General features: G+C 42.1%; 2 protein-coding genes across 7 annotated transcripts in view; one reads left to right on the top strand and one right to left on the bottom strand.

Annotated features, from left to right (window-relative positions):
- The first annotated feature begins 849 nt into the window (after positions 1–849).
- INSM2 (INSM transcriptional repressor 2) lies at positions 850–15,466 on the top strand. The gene is made up of 2 exons (XM_075926926.2): positions 850–2,228; positions 15,338–15,466. Exon 1 carries the CDS (start codon positions 924–926, stop codon positions 2,223–2,225), a length of 1,302 nt encoding a protein of 433 aa, XP_075783041.1. The 5' UTR covers positions 850–923; the 3' UTR covers positions 2,226–2,228; positions 15,338–15,466.
- Positions 5,715–17,300, bottom strand: part of RALGAPA1 (Ral GTPase activating protein catalytic subunit alpha 1) — a 236,491-nt gene continuing 224,905 nt past the window's right edge. For 5 of the 6 annotated variants that reach the window (XM_014570781.4, XM_014570782.4, XM_006117691.4 and 2 more), the window contains 2 exons: positions 16,407–16,531; positions 5,715–7,033 (listed from right to left, as the gene is read on the bottom strand). In XM_014570781.4, the coding sequence (XP_014426267.3) occupies positions 6,882–7,033; positions 16,407–16,531 (277 nt within the window). In that variant the 3' untranslated portion in view covers positions 5,715–6,881. Of the gene's footprint in view, positions 7,034–15,701; positions 15,733–16,406; positions 16,532–17,300 lie in introns of all 6 variants that reach the window. The other variant, XM_014570783.4, reaches the window with a different exon arrangement.

Here is a 17,300-nt window from a genome sequence, read left to right as displayed (position 1 = left end):
TTTTCCTGATGTATTGGGTTGGAATAAATTCACCTCGCTTGATGACTTTACACGGGGGATGTGAATTCGACCCACTGCTATGAAAAGATCTAATTTGTCTTAGCCCACGAGGAAAAGTTCTTGAAGAACAGGTAGTAAGTGATAGTGGGATTACGGGCAGGGAGGAAATAGCGAGATAGATACACTAAAGAACCAGCTACCGTCAGTACATAAGCACGTGGGATTTCAGATCAATCTCCAGAGTTCGTAGAGGGAAGAGAGATTGCTTCCCTCAACCCACCCACCTCGCTCTAAGGAGCGGTCACCCCTCGAGAAGCATCTCTGAGGTGACTGCTAAGGGGGTCTTGGACACAGTAGCCTAAGCATCACCAATAGCCTGGCTGGATTCCCCAGGGTCTCTGGTCAAGGTAACGTTTGGAAGCCGTCAGAGCAAGGACCAGGGCAGCCCACAGCAGGGCTGGGCGGGGAGCTAAGCTGGTTTAGCCGCAGAGAAGGGGCTTCCCTGGCGTTGGCCGGTGTATTGGCTGGTGTGTCATTCCAGCCCCTTGGAAGGGAGCCCCCAGAGCAGCGCGGGCACGGCCTGTGTTGGGCGCCTGGTGCCAGCTCAGAGCCTCTGTCCCTAGTGCGCGGGGGTTCGGAGCAGCCCGTGGGGGCTCCAGCCAGGGCTCCGCGGCCCCCGCCTCCGCCCACACATCGAGGCTCCTTCTCTTCCCAGCCCATCCTCCCCCGCCCTCCCCCCTCCCCAGCCATCGGGGGCTCCAACTCCTCATTGGCCGCCCCGGCTGCAGGCAGGATGACGCCGGGGCAAACAATAGGCGCTTTAGGTATAAAGGCACCTCGGGCAGGCGGTGCCGCGACGCTCAGCGCTGCTGGGGGGCTGCCGCCCGGTGCCTGCCCCGCGCCGCCGCCCCGCACGCGGCAAGATGCCCCGCGGGTTCCTGGTGAAGCGGAGCAGGAGGCCGGGCGGCTCCTACCGGGTGCGCCGCCAGGAGCGGGACCCGCCGCCGCCTCCGCATGGGCCCCCCAGCCAGGAGCCCCCGCTGGCCGGCCCGGCCTTCGCCCCATTGCCCAAAGCCGCCCAGGAGGCGGGGGCGCCGCCGAGCCCGGAGCCCGCTCCTGGGCCAGCCCCTGGCCGCCCGGCTGCGCCCGAGGGCTGGGGCGCCGGGGGGCTGCGGGGAGCTTTCCCCCCGCGCTGCCTCAGCTCGCCGGTCTCTGCCGCCGCCGCCTTCCCGCCCGCCCCGGGGCTCCCGCCGCCGCCCCGCACGCCCCTCCCCGCCCTCCAGCCGCCCTGCCCCGCGCTCAAGCGGCCGGCGCGGGCCAAGGCGCCGGGCAAGAAGCCCAAGGCCCTGCGGAAGCTCAGCTTCGCCGACGAGGTGACCACGTCGCCCGTGCTGGGGCTGCGGATCAAGGCGGAGGGGCCGGAGGGCCGGGCCGGGCCCCCCGCGGGCGGGCGCACGCCGCTGGGCGAGTTCATCTGCCAGCTGTGCAAGGAGCACTACGCAGACCCGCTGGCGCTGGCGCAGCACCGCTGCTCCCGCATCGTGCGCGTGGAGTACCGCTGCCCCGAGTGCCACAAGCTCTTCAGCTGCCCCGCCAACCTGGCCTCGCACCGCCGCTGGCACAAGCCGCGCCCCGCCGACGGCCCGGCCGCCAGGCAGCCGCCGGCCGCCCCGTGCCCCTCGGAGGGGAAGGAGAACAGCAGCGAGCCGCGCCCCGCCGCCCCCGAGGCGCCGCCGCCCGAGCCTGATCAGCACCCCAGCGCCGCGGACAGCTCCTGCTGCCGGGACCCGAGCGCGCTGGGCGGGGCGAGCCCGATCCCCGGCGCCGACGAGGTCTTCGTCTGCCCCTATTGCCACAAGAAGTTCCGCCGCCAGGCTTACCTGCGCAAGCACCTCGGCACCCACCAGGCGGCCCGGCCGGCGGCCTACAGCGCCCTGGAGCGGGGGCAGATCGCCTTCCCGTGCCACCTGTGCGGGGCCCACTTCCCGTCGGCGGACATCAGGGACAAGCACCGGCTGTGGCACGCAGTGCGGGAGGAGCTGCTGCTGCCCTTGGTGCAGCCCGAGAGCAGCGTCCCGGAAGGGGAGCAGCAGATCTTCTCCTGCAAGCACTGCCCGGCTACCTTCTTCAGCTCGCCGGGGCTCACCAGGCACATCAACAAGTGCCACCCCACGGAGAACAGGCAGGTCCTTCTGCTCCAGATGGCGGTCAGACCGGGCTGCTAATGAGTAAGCGGGCAGGGGCGCTGATGGGACCCTCCTACCTAGGGACTGAGCGGTCACCTTTCCCAGTCTCCACTGTCCCTTTCAACTGGTGTTGAAATGCCTAATGCTCCCGGGGGAAGGGGTGTATTTCGTGGTAGTCTGCTGTGTTAAAAGACTCTCCGGCCGTGTTGTAAATAATTGATTTGATAGGATTCTGCAAAACCGCCAGTTAACGAAATGAATCCTATCCAAGCTGTAATTCCTATGGAAAGTCGCAGTGTGTACATACATGTCTACCAAGGAAAAAGAATCAGGCAAGAAGGGACAGGGCGGAGGTTACCAAGTGGCAGGGAAAAATCCCGTTGCCAGCATGCCAAAAGTTTGTCAACCACAAGTTGACTACGAGTTATCCTTGCTGCCTTAATGGACTTAGACTGCAATGTATATTCTGTGAATCCAAGAAGAGAGAATTAGTGCCAAGCGACATGTTTTCAGTAAAGTTGGGGAGTAGGTTCTAGGCAGGAGTCCCTTACCACTGAAAGTCATTAAAGTATTTTGAAGGTCTCTCATACGATGACTGAATTTAAAACGCAAACATTAAAAAGCGTCGATCGGGGGCTGTGTTTTGAGAAAGCGGATACTGACGCAGTGTAGTCTCACCCCCAGGATAGAAATACAGCCGCATATATTTAAAAGGAGTATTATTTTTCGCGGAAAAGGAGACTGGCGTAGCTGAACTGTTTTAATAGAAGCCCCAGCCTCTCAACTTTAATAATTTATTATGCAGTGTTGTCTTCGCTTTATTCTGTATTAAAGTTCACAAAGTTAAGTGTTTATATTGTCAGTGTCAAGTCCTCTCTAACTAGCAATACTTATGGAGAATGAACCGTACTGTCTGCTGTTGCTTATTAGTGGCTATTAAAAGATGAACTGTTCAAAGTCTTAACTATTTGCGCATTTTCTGGTCACTGCATGTTGTATACGCTAGCAAATGTAGATGAAACGCTCCTATTTAACAAGTGGAGGTTGGAAAACTGTTGCGATGTTAGTGGGTTGCTAGTTTGGTCATAACACTACACAGAGATGGGTACATTCCTTGCATTGTGATTTATCCAGAAGAGCGAAAGGCAGGAAGAGTACGAAAACTTCACTTAGCTCGGTCAGCAAGCTGTCTCAGCGCCCAGGATTTCAAGTGGTACCGAACTCCAATCCTCTTAGTTAACTCACACTCCAGCCCCATCAATGCAGTTGTGAACATTAGCTACATTTAGAGTAAGAAACTGGCTTAAGATGTTGCTAAAGATCAGCACCCCTTCTCTACTGACAGCGTTGCTGTAGCCGTCTGAGTCCCAGGACATTAGAGAGGCAAGGTATCTTTTACTGAACCAGCTTCTATTAGCAAGACTAGCTTTTGCGCCAGACAGCTCCTCCTCAACTCTGAGAAACCCAGTCAAATACAAGTTGGAACAGATCACTTAGCAGTAGTTAACATGCATTCTAAGGTACCATTCAAGGTGAAGTGGCCTATTGAAAAATAAAAGATAATCTCTGTACATTAGTAAATACACTGTCAATTTATTCCCCCACTTTATAAGGACATGCCTGAATGCTTTAGAATATGGTATTCAGAGGGCAAGGATAGCGATAGCTCTCCCCCAATCTCTGCATACAAATACTTCAAAATAGGATAACTTAGGCAAACGTGATAGTTGAATCAAGTATTTAAAACAAAACTAATCCTTTTTCTGATGCTAGCTGGTGGAAATGGATTAAAATAATCAACACTTGTAGTTGAGCAAAAGAATCAATTTAAAATGGCTGGATTGGCTTTCTCTACACTGTCTACAGTAATTTCTTCACAGTTTAGTATCTCTTTATATATGCAGTACTGCAACCTGCGTAACAAAAGATTAAGGATACAGCACTAGTTTCCTGAATACAAATATGCTGGGGGGGAAGGGGGGTTCTTGTTTTGCCGAAGAACTCCAGAGTCTTATCTATAAGCAATAGGGAAAATCTTCACACAAAACTCCCTCTGAAGCAAAAGTTCAGCTCATCAACACTTTTTTTTAAATCAGAACTTATCTGAAGAGTGCTATTTTCTGTGAACTGCATCTTTGCAGTGATTTGTTGAGAAATAGAAGGGGTTCATAATTTGGCATTCCAGGAAGGCTTTACAAAAAAAGTATCAAAAGTTTAAGGGATGGTTTATGCAACTCATTAATTTCCTTAAAGTAAATTTTCTCTTGGAGAAACTTAATAAATGGGACTATTGCATCACTAACTTTAATCTTTGCTCCTACAACCAAATATAATGAACTAAAAATAGACAAACTCTACACGATCACCCAATGATGTTCCTGGAAATACCAAATTATGGTGAGTTCATAGCGAACAAAATATTCTCACAGCTTGACATTATTTGAGCTGTTTTAAGTACTTCTTGTTAGTCTAGAGCAGTGGTTCTCAACTTGTTTCAGTCCACGGACCACCAGGCCAATCAAAACATTTTCATGGACCACCTCCTTTTTGAGACATGATAAAAAAAAGCAACCGCTCAGCACGACGGCAGCAGCTACACTGATGCTCAGAGCCTCAGATGGAAGTTACTGGCAACACAATGCGGTTGTGTCCTAGGTGACACTATGGGTGATGTGCCGCGTGCTTGTGAACATGGTGTAAAACAGCCTAACAGTGGCGCCTGCTCACGCCGTGTGACTTTGTACAATGTTCCTGTGGACCACTGGTTGAGAACCACAGGTCTAGAGAAATAGTGTCTAACCAGTTCTGAAGCCATTACAGTGGCTACTGTATAAGAACTAACCACACACAACCGAATAGCCACATGTGGCTAGCGTGTTGGACACCATGGCTGTGTCTACACTGGCATGAATTTCCGGGAATGCTTAAAACGGAATACTATTCTGTTTTCAGTTTTTCCAGAAAAGGAGCGTCTACATTGGCAGGCTGCTTTTCCAGAAAAGCCCTTTTTCCGGAAAAGCGTCTGTGGCCAATGTAGACGCGCTTTTCTGGAAAAGAGCCCCGATCGCCATTTTCGCGATTGGGGCTTTTTTCCGGAAAAGACTACTGGGCTGTCTACACTGGCCCTTTTCCGGAACAGTGTTCCGGAATAAGGACTTATGCCCGAGCGGGAGCAGAATAGTTTTTCCGGAATAGCGGCTGATTTTGTACAGTAGAGCATCGTTGCTTTTCCGGAAATTCAAGGGCCAGTGTAGACAGCTCGCAGCTTATTCCAGAAAAGTGGCTGATTTTCCGGAATAAGTGGCCCAGTGTAGACACAGCCCATGGGTTTAGAGGCTCCGGGGAAGAGTTGTCAGATGATCCATGTTGGAAGCACTTAGAGGGGCTCAGGCTAGAGGTCTAAGATTTTACACCAATTTTAGTAAAGATGAAAACAAAACAACATCACACCAAGCCCTCTAATTCAACTGATTCAAGTCAACTGATTCAGGAGTCCAGTCTTTGCAGAGGAATGAATAGTAAAGAAGGTGGTAAGAATAATTTTATTGTATTATTAAATAGCATGTCTTCTCTTTAACCAATACAAATTTGTAGATACTACATGAATGACAATACATAATTTATATTTCTATTGTTGTCTTATGATATATTTACACATGCAGTTAGTACCAATGCCATGCTGCATTTCATTATAATAGAATACGCCCAACTCAAAACAAAATGTGAGCATTTCTTTGCCTGTAGGAAAATACGTCTGGGTGGGTGGAATGTGCATACTAATTTGTATCTATATGGTTAGAAAAAAAACAGCATTTCAGGTCAGACTACTGGAGTATGTTCCCTTTTCTTCAAAAGTACACATCACTGTAGCAATGAATTTATATCAGAAAAGTGCTATATAAGAAAGAGGATCTAGACCTAGCAGCCTGATGATAAAGGCTACAGCTTTAGAATAGAACACAATTTAGCATTGATACCACTTAGAAAGCAAATATTATAAAAATATTTGGAAGCCAAGCATAAATAGAATTTCAGCACAGTGATTTTTCTGGTATTTGGGCATAGGTTATGGCATCACCTGCACAGTTATGAAATGATACATTACATTGTAAAGGAGTTGGTGCTGCTAGCAAATTCTCTCATTTTAACTCTGAAATGCTAAAAGACCATTAAAGTATTTTATTCTTTTAACATAAATAATCTGTACACATCCTGTGCATTAACAATAACTGACATTTGACAAGGACGTTACAAATGTATCTTCAATTTAAAACTGTACATTCATTTTCAAATTGTACATATTTCTTTCTTTCTGTTACAAGAAAATTGCAATGGGGGCACAATAAATATAATGTAATATGACTGCAGTCTCCAATTCTGTGTGTAGCTCGAGGTTAATAACAGAGCTAAAAGTGGCTACTTTAGACATCATCCTGGAAGGTAAAAAGTGCAGAGAAGAAACTACACTGAAAATAATATGGCAGCCTGGGGTTTTATAAAAAATAATAAAAGCTAAAATATTAAGTTACAAATAAAATTCCAGTGTCACTGTCTAAAATAAATGTACAGGAAAAAGCTATGCTGGCTATGGGAGACACACATATGAGGGACATTTTCCTTTAACTGAAAGCAGAGACTCAGTGTGCTAGAGATTGCTGATCATTGTTTATTAGGAAGCTGCAGGTTTCTCAATGTTTAGGTCTTGTTGGCTGAGCCAGACGAGCGGCGAAGTTTCATGGACATTCGGCTCTTGCTAGTCCGAGGAGACATTGGAGAAGCTAAATCAGTCCCGTCCACTTGTACTGTTGCTGCTGGTATTTCACCTGGCTGGGTCTCTGGGCAGAAGCCTGTAAAGGACATCAAGCTCGTTAGTACAGTCTTCCTCACTCACAGTAAGAAATCTACAGACAGGGAACAGATGGCAACTGGATCTCTGCCATCAATGCATAACATACACTAGCCCTTTACCAACTATGGGAAACTTCACTGTACATGAAAGTAGCAACAGAACAAATTAACCTTTAGAGCAAAAACTATGCCAAAAATCTCTCTGACTAGACTACAAGGTACTGTAAACCTCAATCTTTGTTACGAGAGAACACTGAAATGGGTTACCTTATATCCCTAGCCATGAGGGTAAAAAGCACAGCGTTGTTCAAGGATGGAGAGTTATTATTCAAACTATAACCAGAGTTTACTTGGCAGTGAGAATGTGAAGGACTAATAGCTTCATGAGCATGCAGTGAATACTAGGAAAGCAACTGAAGAGGCAGAACTGCGGGAAGTTCATTGAGGGGCCTCACTGGCAGGACCAAATTTTTAGTAAAAAGCACCAGAAGACAAATTGTTCCAGACACACAAGGCAGAAGCTTGAACACATCATACTAACTGGATGTGCTATATTTTTTAATTTTCTTTGTAAAGGGAACAAGATGAATTTAAGATTAGAGAAGACAACTCATTACCTGAGCACCTTCCGTGAACCCTGAGACTTTTTTCAAGAACTCATGAAAACTGTACCATCTGACTCTTCTGTCCTCCACATCCTTTCCCACAAAAAGGTAGCAAGGGAAAAGTAACAAATGTGAGATCAAAGTTGCATTCTCTCTAATTAGTTCTGTGTGCAGAGATTTATAACAGTGTTCATCAGTCCCTCTTGAGCATCTACAACAGAGTTGGGTATTTTTTTTCTTTGATAGTTTATTAGTCAAAAAATGCAGTTTCAGCTGACCTGAAACAATTAGTCAATGGGCTGAATTTGCCAAAAGATTGTGCTGAATGGAAGAATTCAAAATGTTTAGGTAAAGTCAAAATTAAGCATTTCATTTTGAAATGTTTTCCTTTGATTTCAGGAATTTTCATATAAACAAAATAACTGATTAATAAAACACGTAGAAGGATGGGAAAAAAGGGAAAATTTTAGCTATCACTTAACATGCTCTTCTGGCATGTGGGAAACTCAGGTTCCCTGAGGCAGCAAAGGTATCTGAGCTTACATGTCCCACACTGCAGGAGATTGCCCTAGCCACCGGGCTGTGGGCTATTGTGGTGTGGCTCTTTCACAATCTGTCCTGCTAAAGCTGGTTTTTTTTCCCTTCAAATAAATACTTCAGTAGTCAATGTAGCACGAACTTGAACTTGTGTCTCCTATAGTCTAGGACTAACCAATTGGCTTATCAAGTCACTCGCTCTTTCCCTGGTGCTTGACTATGGATTGCTCCTATGAATGACAATGAAAAAGTCCAGTGGACTCTAGAGCAGCAGTTCCCAAACTTTTTACCTCATGCTCCCCCATACTCATGTCCACCCACCTCACTCTCCCTCCCTCCCTCCCTGCATCAACTGGGGTTGGGAGCAGGTCCACAGTTCCAGAAGGAAAGCGGGGGATGCAGATAGGGATAACAGGGCCAAGGTTTCCGGGGCCAAAGCTGGAGGCAGGGGCAAAGCCTTGGCTGGGGACCATGGATGGCAGCTACGGTCTGGGTGTTTGACCATTAGCTGGAACATTTGACACAGAACACTAGGTGTGGGGCTGGCAGCTGGGGCTAGGAGGGAAGCTGGAGTGGTACTTTTCCTTGACCATGTGGGGGCATGCTCCTCTCCCAAACATTCCTCTGCACTCCCCTACGGGGGCGTACCTCTGCTCTCTCACCTAGTAGTTAGGGGACTCACCTACAATGTGGGAATTGACTGAAGTTTATGCCTCCATTCCAGTGATTATAATGAATGGAACAGCTTCAGCAGAAAAGCTTGAGAAAGATCCACATCAGAATATCCCATGGCCCAGAGGTTAGGCCATTCTCATGAACTGTGGAGACACCAAAGTTCAAATGCTTTTCTACCACAGGCAGAGGGGAGAAATGAACCTACTTCAAAGTAGGAATAAGAGATCCTCTGGAAAAGGGCTTTATTCCGGAGGATCGTGCCAGTCTAGACGCTTTTTTCCGGCTTTTCCCCAAGCCGGAAAAAAAGCGGCGGCCATGTTTATTTAAATCCCGCGGGGGATATTTAAATCCCCCGCGGATTTCCCTATTCTGAAGTTGGAAATTAACATGCCTCTTCCGGAGAAGGGGCTAATGTAGACGTAGCCCTTATGTATAAGTAACTTGTAGCACAGCCTGGCAGATTGATTTAGCCCATCAGCTGTTTCCTTACTGATCACTGTAGCCTGTAGAAATTATAGGTGAAATCCTGATTCCACAGAAATAAAAGGTAACACTCCCAATAAGTTTTGATGTGACCAGAATTTCAACCTATATTTTCTCCATAAGAGGGTCTCTTCTTTCCAATAAACAAGCAACATCACAATTGAGGCTACCACTACTCAGCATAAGCTCAATACATAGAGTAGTGGTGGGCAATCTGCAGCCCATTATGTTAGTCTGATTGCAGGTCATGAGATATTTTGCTGACCTTGACCATCAGCAAGGCAGCCCCCCACAGCTCCCAGTGGCTGGAGTTCCCAGCCAATGAGAACTCTGGGAAGCCACTGCCTGAATTCCCAGGAATGGCAAACTATGACTACAGGGAGCTGTGAGAGGTGGTGTCTGCAGACATTCAATGTCAGCAAAATGTTTTGTGGCACATAATCAGATTATCCTGAGGGCTGCAGGTTGCCCACTATTGGCACAGACGGTATCACTTCACTACACATATAAATCTCTGAATGTAATTTATATTGTTGATGCCCTAAAGTGATCAGTGAAATCACATACACAGGTCAGAAGTATGCACCTAAAACAAACTGAATTGAGTTAACAACTCAGATGGATTAGAGATGTAGATCATCATCTGTCCACTCAAAAGAGACTGCATAATACTTCCTGTGTTTTTCAAACTGACATCACCCACTCAAGTGACAGGTAGGAAAAGGTACTGTGCTATCTGCACCCTAGCTGGTGAGAGTAACTCTGCTCATGAACTAGGTACTGTGTTGCCAAATGATCTGCAATGGTACAATAGCACTATGCTTTACAAAAATGCAAATGGGGAAACACACACACTGTTCATTTTCTGAAATTCTATCTTGTTCCATTTTTACAAGGAATTAAAACATTTCAAACTAAGGGCATTAGAGACTAGAAAATAACCATGGATGTTTTGCATAGCATGCCATTCACAGCTAGCATGAAAGATCTTCCGTTTCAAGCCTTTGCCCTTTACCTTGATGTGGCCAGTGTTTTCTAGTGGAGGTTTTAGAAGGAGAAGAAATATCACAGCATTTCTTTCTTTGTTGAGAATGAAGAAGTGATGAGGAAGAAGTGGACACAAGTGAGGAAGAGGGAGGGAAGAGGAAGAAAAGATAAAAGTAACAGGTGTGAGACACGAGACACGAACCGCAAAGATTGAAGGGCATGAACAGATGAGCACAGAAGACAGAACAGATAGAATTTCATTATATGTATCTCCAGTTCATGCTACAAGTTAAAGAAAATGATGGGTTAGTATGCATAATGAAGCAATAGCTCTGAAATCAAGAGTTATACTTACCAACTAAAGGTTACAAGGAAAAAAGAAAGAAAAAAGAAAAAAGTTGTATAAAATCACCTAGATCCAGCAGCTTTATTTACTACAAATGCAATACATGCCAATTATTTCACCTTAAACTCTTTTTTAAAGTTTATGAAAATGGTTAAATACTTGTCTTCTGTTCACCATTACTGTTTCACATTTTTAATATGCTCAGAATTACACCTAGCATAAAAAGGAATAAGCTGAAAAGATGAAATAGGGAAAAATATCAGTGTAACACTTGAGCTGTATTATGTACATAAAAGGATAAATCAGATTATGTTGTTTTATCTATAGTACTGAGAGAATTCTAACATTCACCAACTTTTAAAAGAAAATCCACCAAGTATACTGGATCAAGAAATTAATCAAAATTGTTATTTTGAAAATAAGAATCACTCCAGTGACCATAATATTTTGTTCACAATTAATGAAGACAGATATTAGAAAATGTAAGTTTATCTATAATCTAAAAACTTTAAAATACAAGTAACAGATTTGGGTTTACTGAAGAAAAGACGTCATGTAAGGCTTTCTACATATGCACATATAAGACCAGAAGAGTGAAGAATAATGGCAGTTTAAAGGATTTAATTCTGATAACAGTGGGTGGATTAAAATACTAAATTTACTGTCAATGTGCTCCATATGTCATGCTACCAATTAGTAAGTTTAGCTTCCCCTTCAGAGCTTAAGACTTCAGTGTAAACATTATTTTGGCATCTTTATATGTTCAAACCTCAGGAAAAAGAAAAAAACCTATTGGACAAATGAATTAGAAGTGGAAAATTGTAGTAGAGAAAAAGATCTGGTAACAATTATGTCAAATAGTAGGAAAGACAACTACCAAAGGATCATCCTCATTTTTTGATTCGGAGGACTGATATTTGACCTTTTAGATTAAAGACGTTTGATGGGCTAGGTGGTTAGAATATTCAGCAACCATAACAAAGCTTCAAAATGCATTCAGTTGGTTGTGCTCATTTTAGCTGTGAACATAATTTTCATTGTTATATTTACATTTTTAAGACCCAAATTTAAAAGCTATTTGTTACGTACTTAAGAAAAGATGCTTATTAATATTTAGATCAAGAAAGGGGGAAATATAGCTACATTTTCACCTTTGCATGAGTTGAAAACAATTTGGACCCAAGAGTTACTGATATACCATATTGGATATCATGAATTTCTGTAGAATCTATGGACATATAACTCATTTTGTTCATCAATTCTGCTCTCCAAAACATTAAACTATTAAAAATAATCCCTTTTAAAAATCTGTTTTCCCACAAAACTAAGAAAAAAAATGTCACAATGCTTATTATCAGACACTTCACATAATAAGAACCGGTGTTCAGCTGTTTACCACTTTGCCAAATTTCACCCATTTGGCCCGTAATTTTTCCACATTGTGGATATGGCTTTGGTTGATTTTATCTTGAAATCTGAGCCAAAACAGTTCAGTCGTTCCCATGATGATGACTAGGAAAAATATATTTTCCCATGTTAAACTCTGGTGATTTTTTGAGAAGTTCCAGTATTTCTATGCTTTTGGAATAGGACTTGAAATTTAGTAATGGGTGGTGATGGTGCAGGAATGTACTTTTTACTGTGCTCATGAAAATCTGCCCAAGTTTTAAATCTCTGAAAAAAATCAATTTGTACATGCTCAGGCGAGACTTGCTAGAGCTTTGGAGCTCAATTCCCTGAACATTTTGTCTTCACTTTGAACATGTTGAGACCAGGGTTGTTAGGGTGAAGCTGGACTTTCCCTACAGTTGCAGGGCTGGACTGCTGTGGGCAGGGCTCTTGTGCTATTAAAGCCTCCCCTGCTGACTCCACACAGTGTGGCATGAGAAGGTCCTTCTGGCTGCAGAGGCTTAAATGGGCTTGCATGTGGGTGTGTCTGGGAGGGAACTGATTGGGGTAAGATGGCTGGGGATGGGGAACTGGAAGCTGGTGGGATGCAGAAAGGGAAACCAGGACTTATTGGGTAAGGAGATTGGGACTGACAGCCAGTGGGGAGAGTGAAAAGATAGATTAAATGGGAAGTTGTGGTAAGGTAACTGGTATTAGCTGCACAAGAAATCCAGTGGGATCTGGATCTGATGAGGAGGCAAGATGCATGGAAAGAAATAGGACTGATAGGGCAGAGACTAGAGCAAGTTAAAACACTGAGATTATATGAGGAGTCTAGGGAGGGAGATTTCGACTGGGAGCTGAAGAGGAATGTGGATGAGGCAGGGACAACTACAGGCCAGGGTGGAAGGAGAGAGAAAGATCAGATGAAAAGTTTTTGTGGGATAACCAGGACTGGTTGGACAAAGAGTCTAGGATGAGAAGGCTGACAAGGGTCTACTGGAAAGGCAAAGAGAATAGGACTAGGAGGAAAAAATCAGGAGTTGGAAAGAGGTAGGACAGAGACAGGTTTAAAGGGAATGGCATAGAAAAGGTCAAGCTTAGGTGGATGGGCAGAAGAGTCCATTCCCACTAGGCAACAAACCAGTCTAGTGCCTGGAATGGAACCCAAGGGAACCTGAGATTCCTGAGTCTCACTACTCCTCTGCTGTCAGCAAATAATTGTGGAACACACTAGGAAAGTACTCCTCTTCCTCATGAATACTATTCCATATAGAGGATAATGACATACTATCAGTTACTCCATTAACTCAAGTGGCAGATGTCTGTATGGTGGATCTAGAGATTTCAATACTATTGATGAACCATGTAAGGATCCATATAATGCCATGTAAAATAATTCGTTTTTTCAGTTTGTTTTTTTAAAATCTTGGAAATTACACACATCACAGCTGTGTTAAAAGAACATCATTAAGTCAAGCACTCAAAAGTTAGTGCATGTGTAACCTTAATTCTGCCCTCTTATGCATATGTATTAAGATATATCTTTGAATTACATGATCACATACTATTTTTTCCAAAGGATTTCTGTCTCATTCAGTACATAGGATTTCTGTCTAGCAGGTTGCTTAGGATCCCTTGTCAGCCACCTAGTAGACTCTGCACCTTCCATGATGGTCAGCTACTTTAGTTGGCTGGCTCCACAAATTGCACAGCAGAGCAGTCAGCCTGGAGATTTTTTTTGAAAATTGTTTCAGTTCTCCTTAAACTGATTTTTTTCATCAAAATTCTCGTTTCCATGGAAGATTTTGCATTTCTGATCTTTTGCTCAAATTGATTTCTTCATGGTTTCTCTTATGCTTTACACATTATTCTGTTCTTGTGAAGCTAAAAGAAATAATTAACTGCTATGTAGGATGCACTCATTTTCATTCAATGATCACTAATCTGTAGACCGTGATTACATAATTTAATTTATTTGTAATAATAAAACAACTCCCTACTCAGGGTTCTTTGATCAGGGATGGCAATATTGCTTTATCATATTTGTATTAACATAGCTTTTATACATAGAAATAGGTAATATTTATAAAGTGAGACTCATGTTTACTACAGTCAATTTACTGAGATTAAACTATTGCTTTAACTTTTATAAAACGAAGTCTATAATAGATACAGCACACATATGGCATATACACTCATATATAAAAGTTATAATATTCCTATTGATAAGATGGCCATTAAAAATTAATTCATTTGGTAGAACTGTAACCTAAAATGAAGTTTTAAAAGTATTTTTCAGAGTAAGAAAAATCAAGTACTTTTTTTTTTTTTTTTTTTTTTAAAGAAACATGGGAATTGCCATTACAGAAGAGACCACTGGTCTAACAGTGTTTGATAATCAATACTTCAGAGGAAGGTGGCTTCACTCCCTTCCCCTTCAAAGATGCACCAGTCAAATTGTGCATACCACACCGGCTAGTGCAGGGATTTAACTGAAAACAAAGATATAAAAACAAATGCTTGGGTATGATCTATCTATAGCAGGAGTTACCCCTGCCACTCCACTCCAAAAAGCAACTCCAACCACGAGGAGTAACTACTGAATATAATTATGGAGGAGGAAGCACAGAGTATTTTTAAACAAAACACTAATGTAAATGCAAATGTTATTTCTAAATGTCTTATAAATCCTGTTTTAAATATCAAATAGATCAATATTCTGCAGCCATCAAGTCTGCTGGCTGATTAAAAGATGTGTCAAAAAATGTCACTGAACATATTTCTTCCATTTAGCTTACCTGTTCAGTTTAACATTTACTGCTTTTAAATCTAGCCTCCTGTTGTTCTTGAGCACATGCGCTAGCTTTCACTGTATGGTTTACTATTCTATATATCACTATCATATTACTACTTACTGTAATATTTTCAAACAAAGTAATCAAGTACCCATATGCTTTTCCAGTGTCTTTAAGCTTTCCTTTATCTTTTCGGGACCAACATAACATGTGTTTTAGAATTAATTTCTGAAGATCTTAGACATTTTTGAAACCAGGAAACCAAATATAAAAAGTATCAATTTACTATTTCTAATTTCATTTGACTTCCATCTATTGTTTTGAGAAGAAAACTACTGATTTTACTCCACTGCAAATGTGTGAATCATGGCCCACATGACTATTTGAAATGGTGGCATTTTGATTTGGTTTGCATTAAAATTACACAAGTTTATCAACAACAAAATTTGAAGTGTTACATATTCTTCTCTTTTTCTCCTACAGCAACATTATGCAATGGCTACCAACATCAATTCAAGACAGTACAGGGTACAAAACACACCACTGCCATCCAGTACTACTTGTTCATGCTGAGAAACAAAAGATCAGCACAATAAAGTGTTACTACATCAACAACTGTGTCTACCATTAGTTACTTTAATCCCGTAACCACTGTTAGTGTTTCATGCAGTCCTGAGATTAGTGAAAGACTAAAATTTCAAGAAAATGTACTGGTAATTCTCAATGTGAAATTGTTTTTAGAGTGAAAAAAGGGTAACAAGGAAAAATTTCATACAACTTGGTTACAAGCTTAGTGCTTTAGTAAAAGTAATAAGAACAGAGGGTTTTTTTGGACATTTTGTCTTACCTTCAGATAAACAGAACAGATATTTAATGATCTAAAAAGAGGGGAAATAAAATAAATGAAATAATCATAAGGAGTCACGAAATCATCATCAGAACAGGAAGGCCTTGATTTACTCATTTTCTTACTGATTATTATTATTATTAGTAACTGAAAATGCAGTACCTTGTTATAAAACAGATAAGTTACTGGGAAGGGAAAAAAAGATCTGAAACAATTTTGTTGCTTCTTAATATATCGATAATACAAAAGTTGGTGAATGCAAAATTTTCTGTGTCTTCCAACTTGACCTTTTACAGTACAGCAAGATAGATTAGAAAGCTTTTGGTTCCGAGATGGTCTAGAAATAATACTTAAGGATTAATCAGTCCACAGCCCAGATGAAATGTCACATGTACCTAGAGTTTTAATATGAGCATGTGATAAACATTCACTGTAAACATATAGAACTATTTACTATACTAAAATGTTTTGCTAAATTTTAATGCCAGGCATCAAATCACAGTGCTAGGCAACAAACTAAGGAACTGAAGGTAACTCCCTTGTGGTTATAAACAACACAGTTGCTCAAATATGTAAATATAAAATCACACATTTTTAAATTAATGCTCAGTCTTCATAATACATAAAGTTTTAAATGTATAGATTTTATAAGTAAGGATACTGCATTTAAGTATCATTAAACATTATGGAAAGACTATTTCTTACCTGTATCAGAAGGTAAATGGTGATAAGGTGCTGGACAGAAAACCTGAGCAGCAAAGTCCTCAAAAGTTGTGGGTTCCAGATGGTGTTGAACAATTGTTTGCAGATATCGAGCTCTCTCCTCATAGCTTGTTTACCAAAGAGTTAAGGATCAATTTAAAGGTATATTACACAATTGCTAAACACTAATGCCTAGTGAACAGTAGTAATTGAACTATGTTATTCCCGTTAACATACCTATTAATGTATGTGATATTATACATTTCAGTGACCATTCATCATTTGTTAATACTGAAAGTATGGCATTTTTTGAATGAATTAAATTATTCTTAAATCTTTACACAATATTATTTTAGTTAGCCAATAAAACAATAGTTTAAGTGCGAGGCATATATTACAAACATTTTAATTAGAGATGGAGCTGAATCTAAATCTGGATCTTCACTCCCTCTGAAAATTGGGCTAGGTTATATTCGGATGTGATTCTCATTATTTCAGTTATAATACTGTTCAATAGCTGGATGCAGCTATAGCAAAATATCTTTGAATAAGGCTACATATTGCCTTCAGGTCAATCTTACTTTCTTTTCTTACACACCTCAAAAGTGTTTCAATCAGCCCAAGATTACAGATTATTTTCTAAAGCAGCAAACTGACTTGGTTACAATACTGTTTTAGATTAGGTTTTAAAAATTCTGTAATTATAATTTGTAGAGGTATATTGTGAAAAATAACTATCATTAACAAAACAGATTCTTCCCCTCAAAAAAGTCCAAATATTTCAATGAAAAATAACTGTTTCCATAATCCTTAAACAAATTCACGCAGTTAAGATAAATACATAGCTTAAAATGTGTATCAGAAATAAAAACTTCAATCAATTATACCATTAAAAAA

Source organism: Pelodiscus sinensis, chromosome 5 (assembly GCF_052426305.1).
Source record: "Pelodiscus sinensis isolate ZL-2025 chromosome 5, ASM5242630v1, whole genome shotgun sequence".
NCBI classification, from domain to species: Eukaryota; Metazoa; Chordata; order Testudines; family Trionychidae; genus Pelodiscus; species Pelodiscus sinensis.
The sequence above is the reverse complement of the archived record's forward strand: the minus strand, read 5'-3'. Positions and strand labels throughout refer to the sequence as shown.

Bases quoted from the DNA above. Each gene is read 5' to 3' on its own strand.
- INSM2 (XM_075926926.2), top strand. From the start codon at position 924: ATGCCCCGCGGGTTCCTGGTGAAGCGGAGCAGGAGGCCGGGCGGCTCC.